The 17,548-nt window shown below is 37.8% G+C and overlaps 1 protein-coding gene across 2 annotated transcripts in view; it reads right to left on the reverse strand.

Moving 5' to 3' along the window:
- ntrk3 (neurotrophic tyrosine kinase, receptor, type 3) overlaps positions 1-17,548 on the reverse strand; it is a 340,701-nt gene that overhangs the window by 73,647 nt on the left and 249,506 nt on the right. For both annotated transcript variants that reach the window (XM_015379852.1, XM_015379851.1), the window contains exon 11: positions 5,929-6,117. In XM_015379852.1, coding sequence (XP_015235338.1) covers positions 5,929-6,117 — 189 coding nt within the window. The remainder of the gene's footprint in view (positions 1-5,928; positions 6,118-17,548) is intronic.

The following is a 17,548-nucleotide window of genomic DNA, read 5'->3' on the forward strand; positions in this document are numbered from 1 at the left end:
TAATGTTAAAAAAAAAAATAAAAATTTAAATGTTTTTCATAGATTAGTAAGGTAAAAAAAAATAAAAAATGAATGAAAATTGAGGGACAGCACAGTGAGGGGTTCAAAGAGAATTGTGAAATATCCCATCTTCAGCGAATATTCCTGGGTAATATATAGAATGCAATCCTGTTTTTATAAAACTTTTTGATTCAGTGATCAGTCCTATTTTGTGAAATGCTGCTGTGGTTTGACGTTTCTAAGAAGCTAAATAGATAACTGAAATAAGTATTTTTGGGCTTACATAATTGCAATACTTTTAGCTACGTTAATAATTAAATTTTGCAGTAAACTGCAGTGTAATTTAAATTTTTAGCAAAGTTTTTTTAATTAAAAAATTCCTAAACTGAAGTTATCAAGGAAAACACTGTCTTTAAGTGCCCAGATTAAAACTGTAGCCTACCTCTGGCAGTGGAAGTGGATAAGTATAAAATTCTTCCTAGAGAGGAGAGCGTCTGTGTTTTCTGTGACCTTTATGTGGTGGAAGATGAATATCATTGTGTCCCCTGCCCCCGTATTCTGAAATGTTTCTTATTGGAATGAATAAATTGAGGAAATGCAAACATTTTTTTGGATGTCTGAGGACAAAATTTTTGATTGGATGTATGACAGGTATTTACTACTTTTATTTGTAAAGCTTAGGATAGAAGACAATGGCTGCTATTGAGTGTAAATGTTTAAAGATGTATTCAAATTTCTGCAGCGCCTGTAATTTGTACTATATTTGGCAATTATTTTTTTGTTATTTTTGGTTTTTCATGTTTTTCAAACCAAACTAGAATAAAATAAAATCAATTGATAAATAAATCAATCAACAATAATTTACACAAAGAGCAAATGACCTATCAGAGCTGTGGCCTGAGGGTGACATACCATTTTGCTTTGAAACTTTGTGGGTTTCATTCCCTGATGATTCCCATAAATCAAGTCTGTAATCTTCAGTGACAGACAAGTTCAGTCCTGGAGAGCTGTTGTTCTGCAGGTTATACATATGTACCGATCCAATGCCTGATATGTCAGCAGGGTGGCATAAAGTCTTGCAGAAAGCTTGAAATGCGTGTGTTTTGTACAGTAAAATATACAGGACATAGGCCCTAAAGCATTGGAGTTGCCCTCCCTTGAATTAAAACACACATATTAGTGAAGTCTTGAAATCTTGAGTTTAGACCACAATGTCAGATAAATCTTGGAATTTAGGTTAGGTCTTAAAACCCTCCCTAAAAATAAAATCATTATTACTTTTAGAAGTCAAGATTGGGTTACCAGTCTGAACTTGGGTAAAGGTATATACCTGTAATTCGACTAAGACAACCATTATGTTTGTATATTTTAGTAGCATTTTGATACCCAGGGCAAAAGGTTTATAGATAAAGACCCAAATATATATATATATATATAAAACTGTTTTTTCACCCCTCGTCGGGTTCTCTACCAGAGGCCTGGGAGTTTGAGGGTTCTGCGCAGTATCTTAGCTGTTCTATAGGACTGCGCTCTTCTGGACAGAGACCTCTGATGTTTTACCTGGAATCTGCTGTAGCCACTCCCCCAGTGCTCTTACTTTCCGCATCTTTTCTAGCTCCACTTTCAGCCCTTGGTATTTCTCAAATATATATATATATATATTTTTTTTTTTTTTTACAATTTTTCAAGTCTGCACTTAACAAAATGACAATGTGTCAATGTCTATATATACACCTTCTTCTTCTTTTGAATATTTGACCTGATGTAACAAGTACATTTCTCCACTGTGAGATCAGTAAAGTCAATCAATCAATCAATTAATCAATCAATCAATCAATCAATCAATCAATCAATCAATCAATCAATTAATCAATCAATTAATCAATCAATCAATCAATCAATCAATTCATCAATCAATCAGTCAGTCATTCAGTTAGTCCGTCAGTTAGTCAACCATTCAATCAGTTAATCTTGAGTGGCCAAAATACTGAATTCTCTGTTTTAAATGTTGAAAAGCGATAACAACAGCACTGTTTTTTTATTTGTTTTTTATGTCTTTCTGAATTCTTAGTTCAGGAGTTGATCTTTTAAAGGCTCCCATTCAAACAAAAAGGGACCACCCATTACAGTGCAGGTCAAAGTATGTATCTGTAATCCAACCAGGACAACCACTGTGTTTGTATATTTTAGTAGCATGTATTATACACGATAAGAAGCTTTCAGGTAAATGAATGAATACATTATGGATTGGTGGTTGAGCACATAGCCACAATGCACTGTATCCAGTGAGTGGAGAAGAACAATCATCCTGAGCCAGGCCAGCAGGGCAATGAGGGCCAAGGGGGCATTAGAGGGATCCCTGAGATGTCAAATCAAAGAGGAGATGAGGGAATATAAGGAGACATTAAATTTTTCTTTTTTGTTTTTTAACTACGAGCTACACAGACAGCATGCCTACATCCCTGTGTACACACAGATTGATTTTGAGTACACCCGCACACATAGCACAGATTGCCACGTGGATACACAGAGAAATTTCCCTTCCCTTTGTGCAAGTCCTGAGGGTGAAGAAGGCATTCGTATTCAGTGAAGGATCGGCCAAGGCATAAGCGGTTCAGATCCATTTTGTTTTCCTTGCCACTGGCAGAAAGCTTTGGCCATTATGACCTTGTGATGAATTCAGGGTTCATTTCCTACGGATTCCTTTTATGTGCATGCATGTAGAATTAAATCCAAGAAAAAGAAAGGCACAGGTCAAAGCTAAGTGTACACACACGGTCTGACTTTTAGTTCTCTGTGCACAGTTAGCGGGAGAAAGTTTCACTCCTGCTCACTGTCATTTATTCATTAGCCCTGCAATCAGATCTCCAGTCCAAGGCTTGGAATGTTATAAATCAGTCAACGGCTGGACATTAAAAATTCATTTAATTCATAATACATGAGACCTGTCATTTATTTATCACCTCTAAATGGGATTTCCTCTCCTCTCATTGGCTCCAACTCAGAAGGCAAGTTCTGTTAGCCTGACCTGCAGCCATTTTGAGACTGAGCCAGGTCTGAGCTAGACAGGGCAGGTTATGGAGAATAATCCTGCAGCTTTAAGGCAGGTAGAGCAAGCCTTTATCCTTAAAATCCAGGCAGTGGGATTGGAAGCAGGTGGAAATAACCTGTGGGTAACTGCTGTGCTGGAACAGTTACTTTCTGCTGATTCTCCTGAGCAGCCAATCTAATTGGGAGTAATTAGGCCTTAAAGTGTTCTTGTCTTTTCCCAACTTGGAACATGAGTCCCAGCGGAGGGTGGGTGATTTGGGCAAAGGGAGATTTTGAGTATATTACTGGAAGACTGAAGGCTGTTTTTGCCTAAACACATGAACAGCCTGGCACTTTTCCATCTGAGGCTAATGCCATATAGCAGCACAGAGGCTGCACCTGGTACTAAATCATTTTTTTTTTTTTGTGTGGTTGTTGCCAAATATGCTTTGCAAAATGAAGAGCTTATACCTGCATTAAGACAGTAAAGTATGTTTTTAATACATTTTTTTGGACAGGCTAAGGAAAACAAAAAAACAACAACAATGGGATAAGCTTCATGAATGTGTGTGTGCAGGGTGAGTCTTAGACAGGTCAACTCAACAAGCCGACACACAGTATGAACCACCATGTACAGAATATATTTTTGCATCTAAGGCAAAATTGCTGCTATGTTTTAACTCAATGGGGCATGGTCAGCAACTCTGAGAGTCCCTCCCCCTCTCCTTGTTTTGACATTTTCACTTTGAGGCAATGTGGAAGGATAGTAACATGTATGATAGATGCACTGTAATGAAGATTAATGAAAGACAAACATCGGATGTAAACTCTGCAGTGTCTTCATAACATGAATATGTTTAATGTTTAGTTTTGTTTTCTCTTCACATTATATCATTAAATATTACCGTATTTTAACCTTTTGCTGCGTCTATACGCTCGTCAACCGTTGACTTTGCATGTAAACTCGCTGCTTCTGCTGCACCTGCTGCGTCCGGTTCACAGCGAGCACAGCATTAATTTGTTTCACCATGGGTGTGGTGATGAGTGGAAAAAAAAACACCTGGTCTCCTTACATTCACCTCCCTCAGCCACTCTTTCATCATCTCCTCAATGAGGTGGTCTCAAAAGTCGCAGTTACAACACACAAAGGGCGCACCGCACCAAAGGGCGCACCGCACATTTTGAGGGAAAAAAAAGACGTTTATGTGCGCCTTATAGTCGTGAAAATACGGTAATATGCTTGATTCCAACTGTCTAGCTAAAAAATTAGGTGTGCTTTTTCATTCTAAATCTATAATATCCACAAAGAAAAAACTTTGGTAAATCTTAGAAGACTGCTTCTGCACCTGTTTGAGATGAGAGGGAAAGAAACAACAAAAAGAAAACAAAAAACAACAAAACTAAACATTTAAAACTAGCTGCAAGGGCATTGGGTATCCATTAAATATCCAGTCATTATATTTTTGAGCGGAAAGCAAAACCTATGGTGATTATGCAATATTATTCAGGCTTTTATACATCTGTAGCTGCAGCTTTGTAGTAAATATCCATTTGTATCCATGAACCCCTGGAGCTAAACGGGTGTGGTATTTATGCATAAGGAATACTTCTTTCTGAAGGATTTACAAGGCTTCTTAATGAAAGGAAAATATGCTCAAGAGCAGGTGTGGGTGGCCGCAGACCTTTCCTACAGGCACAGGACTGATAAAGAGGCGACCAGAGAGACACAGGGAGGACAGGGAAGAGCACCTGGAGTCTAACCCCAAAGAGGCCTGACCCCAGAGAGTATTGTCTAAGGAGCCCACAGGCTCTGCCAGCAGCCGGTCACTCCCAAGGTAGACCCAGATGAAAGATGGCATCAAAACTACATTTGTAGAGTCAAGTTATTAACTATGCCCCTACTTTGAAATGTGCTTTCAGAAAAAGTTAAGTCATTGTGTTCTTACTGCTGACACTTGCTGGAGTAATGATGGTGTGCAGTCTTTCTCACTCTGGGTAACATAAATGGTCATTGGTCTTTTAGAGAGATAAAAATACAGGATAGACAAAGAGCCTGAATTCATTTTCCCGGGTAAAACCAATCCCATTGTTTTACATCAAGGGGACTATTTCCATGGAAAAGGGGCTAATGCTCTTTAAAATACCTATAAAGGGCTGGTTATACTCCCGCAGTAGTGTGTCATAGTGAGCTTTAGTGAGAGCTTTAGTGAGAATTACGCCCAATACTGAAGCGTGGTCCGCGCTATGTTATTCAACGCCACAAAGCAAGAGGTACAATCACAAACTAGCTGTGGGTCTAGATACGGCCAAGGCTTTGACGAGGTGGGGGCAAGTTTGTGCGACACCAGAGGGACAAAAAGGGTTCCAGCGTTCTCGCGCACCTCGCTCTTCTAGCTGGTCCAACCTTACGAATCGCTTTCCACACGGTGGTCATACAAAAAAAATAAGACAGTAAGGTACAAAACAGGAAATACTCATAGTGTAGAGCAGATGTAAATTTGACAAATCAGAGGCCTCCTGTCTGCTGCACTGTCTGCGATCACCTACAATTTTGAAAGGCGCACCAGAGTGTCTGCGGAAGGGGTGGGGGCACATTGGCATTCACTGCGACACACAAGCAGACGACCTGGTTTTTCAGTATAAATCAGCCACTGAATTTATATGAGGGTTGAATTACAGACTGGTGGAATTCATCATTTCTAAAACTATTTGGTTTACAGAAATGTATTTATAGATACCACAGTAAATGGGACTATATCTTAATTTGATAATTACCTTTTCAGATTTTATGGAGGGTGAACCATTAAAAAAAAACATGCAGTATTTTCTTTGTGCTTTAAATTCAATGCACTGGTATTTTTTACTAAAAATCCATGAGATTCAAGAAGATTGACTTACGAGTTGTTGGCTTGTTGCAGTTGTGCCCATGCCTAAAGTATTGTGGATTTTCTACCACTGGTATGCGAGTCATTCCTATCACGACTGCATCAGGTCCTGCATCCAGAGTACAAGGGGTAATTATCCCGTGATTGACATGATGCAGAGGGCTGGCAGAGTCTTCCTCACCACTGATCACAGCTACAGGACCTGTAAAAACAAAGAGAAACTGTGACTTCTCCTATAATTCAAACTACACTTCAATGTCATCTTTAGATGTCAGGTACCGTATGATAAGATTATATCATATGACCCTGTCAGAGAAATTCATACTATTTATTAAATGCTTAAAATATGTAAAGCTGATAGAATCCATAGGTACAAACAATGGCTTACATATTATACCAAGGCATCAAGACAGTGACTTACTGAGTGCTTTATTTAATAAAAAAAAATAAATCTTTCAGTGTGATGAATTATCTTAGGAACAAAGGTGAGAGTTTAAGGATGAAACATGATAGAAACACTCTGTGTTAACAAGTTTTGATCCGCTTTATGCCGAAAAAAAAAAAAAAATCAGAATACCTTTCGAATCTTTTTAAAAACAATATTTGCAATCCTTCAAGTTACACAATGCAAATTTTAAATCTGTTACTTTTGAAGCCATTTGACAGAAACAAAAAAACTTAAAAAAATGAATTTAATACAAACATAACAAAAAGAAAATATATATTGAATTGCAAATGCACCCATAACACTGATAGAGGCATCTTAGCCACTACAAAAAACATAGAATAGGTCGCCTCAGTTTACTGACTGAGGCTGACATGTCTGGTTCAACTGGCACCAATGAGGCAAGGCATTACAAGCTAAAGGTCAAAAGGTGTTGGATATATGAAATGGCAGATGAACTCTGAGCTGTGAAATGGGCTGAAACAAGTCTGATCCACAGTAACCCCACCAAAAAAAACAACTTTCAAGTCTTTCAGAAAACCCTCCTAACATCATTGCATCCTTTACAAGAGAGTGGCTTGAAAAGAAGGGTAGATTTATTTCGATATGGACCATCCTCCATATCTAAATAATAGTTATTTGATTCTTTTAAAAAGGCAAAAGGTCAGAGCCAAAGCAATTACCTTTAGTTTAAAGTAAAAGAAAATAATTCTCTGCTAAGGGGAGCAGAAAGTAACAGGGAGCTGTATCTAAGGATGCACGTATGAAAAACATATCCTTTGTTTGGCCAAGCAAATGATTTTTTTTATCTGTTCAATCAAAATGGTAAGAAATTTCCAGAAAAGGTAGTGAGTCACTTTCAGCCAGTGTGATCCAGTCTGTTGTTCTATCACCACTGTGACAGAAGCAAATCACAGCTCCAGCAGCTGCAGCCTTCAGAGACAACTAAAAGAAAAAAGCAGGGGGGCGGGATTGGAAATAGCAACTGGATATAAAGTCAACAACGACATATTCAGTGGAGATGTGGCAGTGAATCTGTTTACCCACCATGTTGAGCCTTTTTCTCACCTTGACAACACTCTAAATAGTAATCAAGAGCCAGTCATATCGAATTATGAAACCACAGTTGCAGGGGGAGGTGGGAAGTGATGAAGTGAGACATGTGCGCAACAATTTATTCACAACATTTGCTGTCATTGCAGGGTTTTCATAGCTCAGTGCCCTCTTTATTAGAGAGATGTGTAGAGCAGAGCACAGGTTTTCATCGGGTGACTACCTACCCAACCACAGGGGACTAAAGCCTCAGCATGGCTCTAAATCTCAGCTGAAGACTCAAGCCCACCCACACAGAGCTCAGACATACAAAAAATTACTATACAAAAAACTGTTATCTAAGAACACATATTGAGGAGGTCTAAAAATAGAAGAAATCCATTGTGTTCTAAAATTATACATAATTTGCTTTTTTATATGACATGAGAAGGAAAGAAAACCACAGAGCTGGATCGATAAAACCCCAAAGCGGAAACCCTGGCTTCATTTCAAGCCTACCTGCTCTAAACTGCACAAAAAAACCTCCCACCCAATTCCTTGAACTATGAAGGCTTCCTGAAAAGTAAAGGGCAAATTGGACGTCATGAGTTGAGAACATTTTAAAAATTACATTCATGATACCTTGGTCTTGGTGATGAAAAAGCCCAGAAGCATCCTAGAGGAGTTTTATCATCTGAGATTCTCTCTCTGCACAGAATCGATTTCAGCACAGGGCATTTCCCTCCAGATATGGCTATCTCAGGGTAAAGTTCCTTTTCATTACACTAACTTTGATTCTTTGGATAGAGGAAGGAAATGTAATGAGCCAAAGTTCAACATTTTCCTTCTTTTACTCTTGTCTTACATTTCTTGAAAATCTTTTCACCCAATGGAATAAACCTCTACATGGAGTAGTGCAGTGATCTTCGGCTCAAGTACTTGAATTCTCTGCACTAAAAGTATATATTTTTGGAAATACAGCCAATGTGTATACACAAAATTACTTTGCTAAATGGCTTCAAGGAAATTATTATCACTGCCTATTTTTTCACATATGTTTCCCTGGAATCTTTAAATGGGATATAACTGTTGATGGAATAAATGGAACAGATAAACTTTTTTTTTAATCTGGCTGGAGCCTTGGAATTCTAGGACAGATTCATACAAAAAACATGGATATGGATAATGTTTTAGTATAGTTTAGACATGATAAGTACACTGATAGCTTCAGCATATATAGAGCTTGTAAGTATTATAAATTGCGGATCTTCATTTGCAACACTAAGAGAATACTAAATTATATATATATGAAAAACTGATAAAATTAAAATATAATTTTGCTTTTGTATAACGTGTCTTTAGTTTAGGGACAGTTTGGAAAAAGAATAAAGGGTTCAATAGAGGAGGGCCTTTTAAGCTAAAATATTCCAGAAGCAAAAACCAGCTTCATCTTTAAATTAGTAAACAGAGTATTTCCATTTCCATATGCTGTTTAGCTTCTCTGAACCATTAATGGGATTTTCATGCAGGTTCTGTCAGGCCTCTTAGCTGTAAAGACTATCAGCTTTGTCCCAGAGACCTGCTGTCTGCCTAATGAGTTTTTAGTCATGAAATTAGAAATTGTTAGTTTTGCTGAATAAAAAAGAAGTAAATCACAAGTTCTAGAGCTTTTGCAGAAGTTCCCCCCCCCAGCAACCAATTAAAATAACACTAGGTGTTTTGCATTCACATGATAGAAGAGGAAAGATATCTGTGACTGCGTTACATTTAAAGGCGTAATGTCTTCTAAGGTAAAAAGTTATAAATATTGAAGGTATTTTGAATGGAGATGTTTGTTATTTGATTCAATGATGGAATTAACAATTTAGGGGAAACATATAGCTATTTGAGAACTAATGCAAAATTTATTTATTTATTCTAATTTTTGCTTAGACAGAAATTAGATGTATTGTTTAAATGTCCTCTAAAATCCAAAAACATACACTGAATGGTGAAACGCACACAGGCTCATCCAAGAACAATTTAGAGAAGCCAATAAATCTAACAGTCATATTTTTGGACTATGGGAGGAAGCAGGAGTACCCGGATAGAACTCATGCATGCAGGGAGAACATGCAAACTTCATGCGGAAAGCCCCTGGGCCAGGTACCAAACCCAGAACCTTCTTGCTGCAAGGCAACAGTGCTAACAACTGCAACTCTGTGCAGCTTTTATTGCATACCACTGTACAGTTATTTAAAGCTATGTCTATAATTCCTTTCAAATGCAGGTACTGCTTTGCAACAACATTCCTACTGGGGAGAATACTGAGATGCATTGTCATTTTTTATCTATTTAATAGCATTGCTAATATCCTTTTTCTTATTAGTTTAAAAAAAAAAATCATTTGTAAATTGTTACTACAGAAAGGGTAATTTGTTGGTTTTGCAAAAAAAATAAACACCTGCTTTGCCTACTCACTGCTAAGTTTTGCTTCTCTTTAAAGCGCTTCCACCCTGAAACATTGGTAAGTATTGCAATGCTTTATTCTAATGACAAAAAAAAACTTTTCAGAGCTACATCTTCTAAATTGGCTAACACAATTAGTCGGGAGAAACAATTGTGGATTATCTGTCCCATTCTTTTAACCAGAGCAGAAGCACCACAGCACATTAATCCGGGGTCTTAAAAGGGACTCATACTATATGTTGAAATATTATCCAAGTGCTGCGCTCCAGTAGTTAATTACAAGAACATTCATGCTTTTGAACCAAGCACCTCTTTGTAATAGCTAAACCAGGCGGAAAACACATTTTATCCTCACTCAGGCAGCTGCAAGGTGTGCAAGTTTAGAATTTTCTGCAAACATACTTATTAAACACCTTAAAATGTGTCAGTCCTTAAGGGTGCTTATCTAAAACCCTCTTAAAGGTTGTCTATTAAAGATTCAGCACTACCTCCGCACAACATGCATAACAGCAAAAAACAGGTGTGCCATTATCGCCCTAGTCTTGGCCAAATCAGAATTAGAATTGGAATAAGAGTGCTTCTATCAACATTGCATGAACATTATGAGCATTACCACTGTAAGCACCACTGCATTGCCTCGGGCACCCAAATCCTCACCAAAACCAAGAAAATTGAGTACATCACCCTAGTTCTAAAGAGATTACATTGGCTCTCTGTATCTCAAAGAAGAAGCAATGAAATACACATCTTTATCTATAAATCAACAAAACGTTGTTTTGCAGCTAATTGTAGTGTCTAACCCCTAGCTACCATTGGCAGCACCCAAGTATGACAGGACATGCTCACCACATCGCCAAGCAAGTAAGAACAGTAAGCACTGATCTAATACTCTGCTAATGCTTAACAGGAGGTTGTGATCTTCTATCATATAAATACCTTTGCTTGTCCCCATCTGGCAACACAGACCCCTAGTTGGTAAGTAGGGCTGCGGCAAACTTCATGGAAGTTGACTTTATGCAATTCCAGTGAAGATTGAGTCCCACTATGGATGGAGCTGCCTGGTCTCAATGACTGAACAGGAGTAAAAAATGGCTTCCTCATCTCATCATCCTACTTCAAGGTTTATGCCCACCTCCCCTCCTCACTGTAACTGCCTTCTTCCCTAAAGTCAAGAAACTGGCCACATGCTGCGGGAAAATACAGTAAAGCTGAATTATATTGTCCTGAAGATGTTCTTTGGAATGTTCCAAAAGTATCTAATTCTTGCTCCAAACAAGGAAGGTCCAAACATTTGTCTTGATGTCATGATCTTGGCGTTGATGGCTGGCTTAACTGCTCATTTCATTCACCTGTCCAACTCTGCCCTGTTTCTCATCACTGCTTATCTGATCCACCTGCTCCTCCTTCTATTTAAACTATTTAGTTCATCATTATTTCCAGATAATTCTTAAGCCTTTGGTGTGAGAGTTTTTAAGCATTTCTTATAGTGTTCTGATTGCCTGATCATGACCCGTTTCTGTATTTGAGCCTGCCTGCCCCAGTCTGATCCGTTTGCCTGACCTGTTTTCGGATTCTGTTGGATTCTACTATGGACTGAACCTGGATCTGGCTCTTGACTTAATCCTGTTGGTTATCCTGCCTTCCTCCGCCATCTAATCTTCTATTAGTTCTGTGTCCTTTAAAGGCTTTGACGTCTGGAACTGTCTGTGCGGAAAGCACTTGTCACAGTTTGTCTTGTCAGCTGACCGGCTGGTATCAACCTTGTTCTCTGAGCACGGCTGAACTATAAACCAGGTTAGTGACTCACGCATTCAGATCATCCTCCATCAGGTTTTCATGTTCATAGACCTGTGTTTCCTCTGACCAGAGTAGCCTGCCTCGGATGCCCTAGCTGCTGCTGCTGCAGATCCACAAACCATCTGTTTTAGCTTTAATAAACCCTTTTTAAGTTACCCCACTGTCTGTCTTGCCTGATTACTGGGTACCTCTGTTCTGAGTCAATACATTTGAGGCACAGTCTTCTCTTTCCCTTTGTTCACAGCCTGTTGTATTTCCGGACCAGTTTGTTTATGGATTTTTATTCTCCAACAAATTCACTTCCCCAGTGTAGGAAGTACTATTTGACCTATTCCTCTTTTGCCTAAAATCAATAACTATCTCCTTTGAGTTTTTTTTTTTTTTTACATTCACATAAATGTGATTATTCCTACTCCATACCATACAGCGGTACACTAGTTTTCTCTGAGCTTGAGGTCAATTTTTGATACACCTGATGACTGCAGCTCTCTTATAGAATAATATGTACATCAGCTCTAGCAAATATTAAAAACAATACATGGATCCAAACACCTAAATACATTGAAGATACACAGTCATACATTTACTAATATTTGTACCCATCACCAAGCTGTTGGAATATTGGCTCAAAATTTGACCAATCTCACTAAAAATTGTGCATTGTGTTTTAGTCATTTTACTTGTAATACTGGCCTGCTTTCTACATAATGAAAAAGGTTTTAAAGTAATCTGGGGGATGTATCATTTTGTTGGACGAGCTAAATGTACCCAAGTTTCAACAATATGATCTCATCAGTCTTAATAAAGCGGTAGGAAATTTGCCAGAATATGTTGAAACAACCACAGAAGATGAATTTCTGTGGTATGCAGACATTGCTTTAAAACCAACACCCTTAAGCATAACTGCTAACACAAACAAACTGATTGCATTTTGGATAAAGCCATTATATTCATAGTGGGAAAAATTTGACAAGCAATATGTTTAAAGGATTAGAAATGAGACAATGCATCAACTGTCAAGAAGGGTGTTGGTAGCATTATATTGATGTTATTTTGGATCAGTTTAATTAAAAAGAAGTTAAGTGGCTTAGATCAAATTATTGTTGGAACTATGCCATAGTTTCGGGATAGTTATTTATATAATTTGTCGTTATCAATTAAGATTGAAGGGAAAACATACAAGTGGAACATTAAACAGAAAGAAGCACATATGGTCATTACCACTCTGTGTTTATCTATATTTGTTTTTGCTTGTTTAGTAAAGTACCTATGATGCATTAGTTAGCAGAGTTTCATGAGTAATCAGTTCTAACTGAAATTACTTTAAATATTTTGTAACTTTCACACGACTTGCTTTCAGAGCTGCAGCAGAGCTTTGTTCGTTTTATTAAGCTTCACTGAACTTCATGTGAATTCTGAAATTTCTCTCTGAAAATAAACCAAACAAGTAAGCAAAACAGCAGGGGTGTTTGTCTGGAGACACCTGATTGTTTGTGTCTCTGCTTCCACATAAATGAAAGCGAGTGCTGAAGGTGATTCTTAGGACAAGGAAAGAAAGAAAAGAAATCGGAAGGCAGCGGGTGACTCTGCAGGGTTTTCCCTGAGGTGGGGGAATAAATTGCACAGAGTGTGATTGCTTCCGTTCCACCTCCTTGTGGTAATTATCGCACAGATTCCTTTCAAAGGTAGTTAATTAGGACTGGAATTAACTTGAGGACATGTAAAATGAACAAGAGAACACAGGAAGGATAACTCACTGAGGCAAGGCCCCACTTTTAGTTAATGATGGATTTGAAACAAATTAAATCCATTCGTGGGAAGGGTTGGAAACAGTCACATCTAGGCTAGTGACATGATAGGGATGAAGGAAGAGCAAATGGCCTCCAGGAGATGTATATTAACAGTCAAAGAGACTCAGAGCCTTTTTCATGAATAAATCAGAGACGGGTGTTTGCTACTATGAACTCAGATTACTCAGCAGGTTAATTTACTGATACCCTGCTGTCAAAGTGTGCAGTAAATTAATATTACTTAAAAAAATAGCTGAAATATTATTGTCATCCATTTGTGTTTATTAAAACAATCTAATTTGAAGCTACTCACGAGTCTAACAGGCTGCATCTAGTCTGCCGTTAGCTTAGTGAAAGGTCAGTCAATAATTTATTGGTTCTGTGCAAAACTTAAATGAAAACTTTTCCTAATGCAATGAAAATGAATTGCAAATAGCTTTAACAAAATAGTCTTAGTTCCAACCTGCTCACTCTGCTTCCTACTCAGGAATGTTGACCGCGTCACAGCTGTGCAGGACTGTAACAAACCAATGCTAACCCGATTCCCTACAGTCTCGCAGTAGCATTCTTTGAAGACGGAAACACCTCTGCACTGCATTTGACAGATTCTGCTCTCAATTATGACTGAAAATTTGGGAAAAGCTTGAAAACCACAGACCTCAATTCAATTCATGCATTAATTTATGTAAAACTGAGCATCATGAGTTGGAAAATAAAGGAAGAACACTTTGGAAGTTTTTTTCAGTGAAGCAATGTATTGTCCATTTTACAGTATTATTTCTAATCAGACAAAGGGCTGATCTTTGTTCAGCACAACAACATTTTTTGTGTGGTAAATTCTAGAGTCCAAATATCTTCACATGAGCTAATAATCTCTCTCTTTCTACATTATCTATCATTATATTATTGCTTTCTCTTTGGACACAAACTTTTTGGTTTGGTCATAAGCATATGATCTACATATTCATGAAGGTAAAAGGCTTGTGCCCTCAATTCCATTCACTCTGAAAAATATTTTGCATATGGTATGAAGATCAGATTTGCACATGCTAACAAGTTTGCACGTTTTCAATTCTATACAATTCAAGAGAAAATGTTGCCCAAAGTATGATGGTCCAATAAACAATTAAATATTGTAACGCTTGTAGGATTTGTTCAACATATTTTTGTAGATGTTAATAACTGTTAATAGGAAATGTTGTGGTCTCTCTTAAAGCAGATCTAAAGGAGCCTTTGACTGAAGACACTTGGTCGTTGCTCAACGTTGTTCTGAAGAGGATGCTCTGGGTTGTAATGTTTTTTTTATAAAGAATGCTTTTTAAAGGAAAAGTGCGGTCATATTCAGAATTCAAACTTCTGAAAGTACTTTAAATATGAAATGATTACATACTGTTCAATAAAGGATAAGTGTTTTTAATTAAGAGTAATTTCATTAGAATGTGCTTTACTGGAGACATCCATGTTTGTCAAAGAACACTACTGCCACCTACATGGTTGTGACATCACGGTGCGGTATCGGCCGTTGATCAAGTCCCAGTATAGTCCTGTATCTGGTGTTTGTCAAAACTCGCTATTATCAAAGTCATCTTGAAAACATTCTTCTTCCAAATGTTGGCTACATATTACGTGCTTTTTTTTCCCTGGCCAGACGTTCATTGGCAAATCCTCCCTCTTCAAGTTAACAATCCAACGACCAACCCGTCCATGGAGGAACATGAATCAGAAAGGTGAAATAATTTTTTTTTTTTCACTTTTACCCGATGTATTCCAACATACAGCTGCCGCGCACGTGGGCATTGTCAGTTCAACTATAGCTCTGGTGAATTTCAATGGTGAAGTCCTCTGGAAATCTTCCATAATTGTTGTTGATTGCAGATGTGTCTAGTAGTTCCCACTGATTTTGCTTGTAAAGCGGGGAGAATGGCGCTAGGCTTACCCCACCGTGACGTCACAGCCGGAAGATGTCAGGAGTGAGGTGTTACTATATTTGGGCAAAAATGGCCGCTCCCAGACTCAATGATCGCAACGGAAATTCTTGTTTTAATTTTTTTATTGATTAATGATAAATTCATTAAACCACTGCAAACATATTCGTTTTAGGTATAAATAATGACCCATTGGTTATTCCTCGGTTGACCAGACTTCTCCTTTAAAATATCTCTAGAGGTTCTGGAGACAAGAACGGACTGGGCTGTTTATCTGCTGGTTAATCTTCTTTAATTCATTTTTTTCTGATGCTGCTAACTCAATAGATGTTGGTAGAAGAGATCACACCCTCCACTACAGACTTACAAAATATATGAAAGACAAAACCTGAAAGACTCATGCTTATTTGAAAAGTACAGTCTGTTCTGTCCCTTCTTGAAGACAGCTTCCCCATTGTGTCTCAAGTTGAGTCTGTTGTCCAGGTGAACACCAAGGTATTTATGCTCATCTGCTACATCATACATTCCAAGAGAAAAGAGTAGAGTCGACCAAAGCTGACCATAAGGGGTGTGTGTGGGGGGGGTGTATGTGTCTATACTATGTTATCTGTTTGTAGGGTTATGGGGTTAAAGGGCATACAATTAATACCTTATATGAATCAGTACAACCGTGTTTCCATTGAAAAGATCTACAGCACACCTAAAAAATCTGCAAGGACACAAAAGTGAACCAATTACATTTGTGTTTCTGTATATCTGTTGTCCTCATGTTCAAAGCTATAATAAACAAAAATCCTGACATTGTTATTCCCCCTCTGTTCCCCCAGCACCCCATCAGATTTTCTATCTCTGACAGCACATTACCCTGTGAGCTCCCCTAAGACAGACGAAGCAATTTTATGCAAGTCTGAGAAGTGATGGAAAATTACAACATCCAGTAGCTGAGCTGTCCGCAGCCCGTTTCTTTGATTTATGACTGCAAGCCAGTACAGTTCTTTACCGAAATCAAGACGAACACTTTATTAGACTTAATGCAGCCAGACGCAAATTGAAAACAACATATAGCAATCTGGGTAAATATTCATACAAGTCATACAAATTCCCTCTGGGGTGGGGTTTCATCTTTCTTTTGCTTCACGCCTTGTAATCAGAAGGGCCCAAATAAAAAGCTTTGTTGAGGAATTGTTACTGAAACTAGACTGCATCATAAACTCTGCCAAGACGACTGCAAAATCACACGTTTGTATAAAGGAAAAAAAATGCAGTGCACCATTCCCGCACCAGATGGCTGGATTCCTTTTCCTGCTTTTAGAATAAGAGACAATTCCCTTGGTATCAAGCATCTGGCAGTTTGAATGTAAATCACAAGGGGCCACAAAGCGTTTGATGATAGTCCACATCAGTACCATGACTAAAAGCTATGCATGCTAATGTGTCACATCAGTCCACAACCAACAAGGGCTTCAGTGATGTGGGACTACTTTTACAGGAATTGATAGACAAAGCCTTTTAATAGCTCTGGAAGTTTAAGATTCCTTCAACACAGTCAATGGGGTTGAAATCTGGTCAGTATATTTTTTCTTTGACAAACATGCTATATATCAGAAAAAGAAATCTGTTCAAAAGGCAGCATTGAACCTGAATTAATCCCTATTTATAAATATTTATAGGTGCCTGGGTAGCTAGAAAGACAGCTACTTCATTGTGCTCCCGAGAGAAAAAATGTTTTCACAGTCGGCACATGGTACATGCACAGTTCACTGCACACAGTCACACACTGTGGACCGGGCCATACTATATTTTGAAAAAAAAGCAAAAAGAGGATAGAGTTCCTTCATTTGGTGTCTCCTGTTAATGAGATGATACCCTGTGGCCATACAAGCTGTCTTCTGTAGCTATAGTCACCGCAGGAACACTTCTTCATACATCACTATACATACAGTAGCTGTACTCATAGGTTTACATATAGTTAGCTTTTTCTTTTCTACAGTTTTTATTCAAGAAAAGAAATTAAAATAAGGTTTTTTTTTGCTATTTAATCAAAACATGGTCAGGATTATGCACATAAGCTAATGCTATATATATATATATATATATATATATATATATATATGTGTGTATATATATATATATATATATATATGTATATATGTATATATATATATATATATATATATATATATATATATATATATA

This window comes from Cyprinodon variegatus, unplaced genomic scaffold (genome assembly GCF_000732505.1).
Source record: "Cyprinodon variegatus isolate N-32 unplaced genomic scaffold, C_variegatus-1.0 Scaffold201, whole genome shotgun sequence".
Taxonomy (NCBI): Eukaryota; Metazoa; Chordata; class Actinopteri; order Cyprinodontiformes; family Cyprinodontidae; genus Cyprinodon; species Cyprinodon variegatus.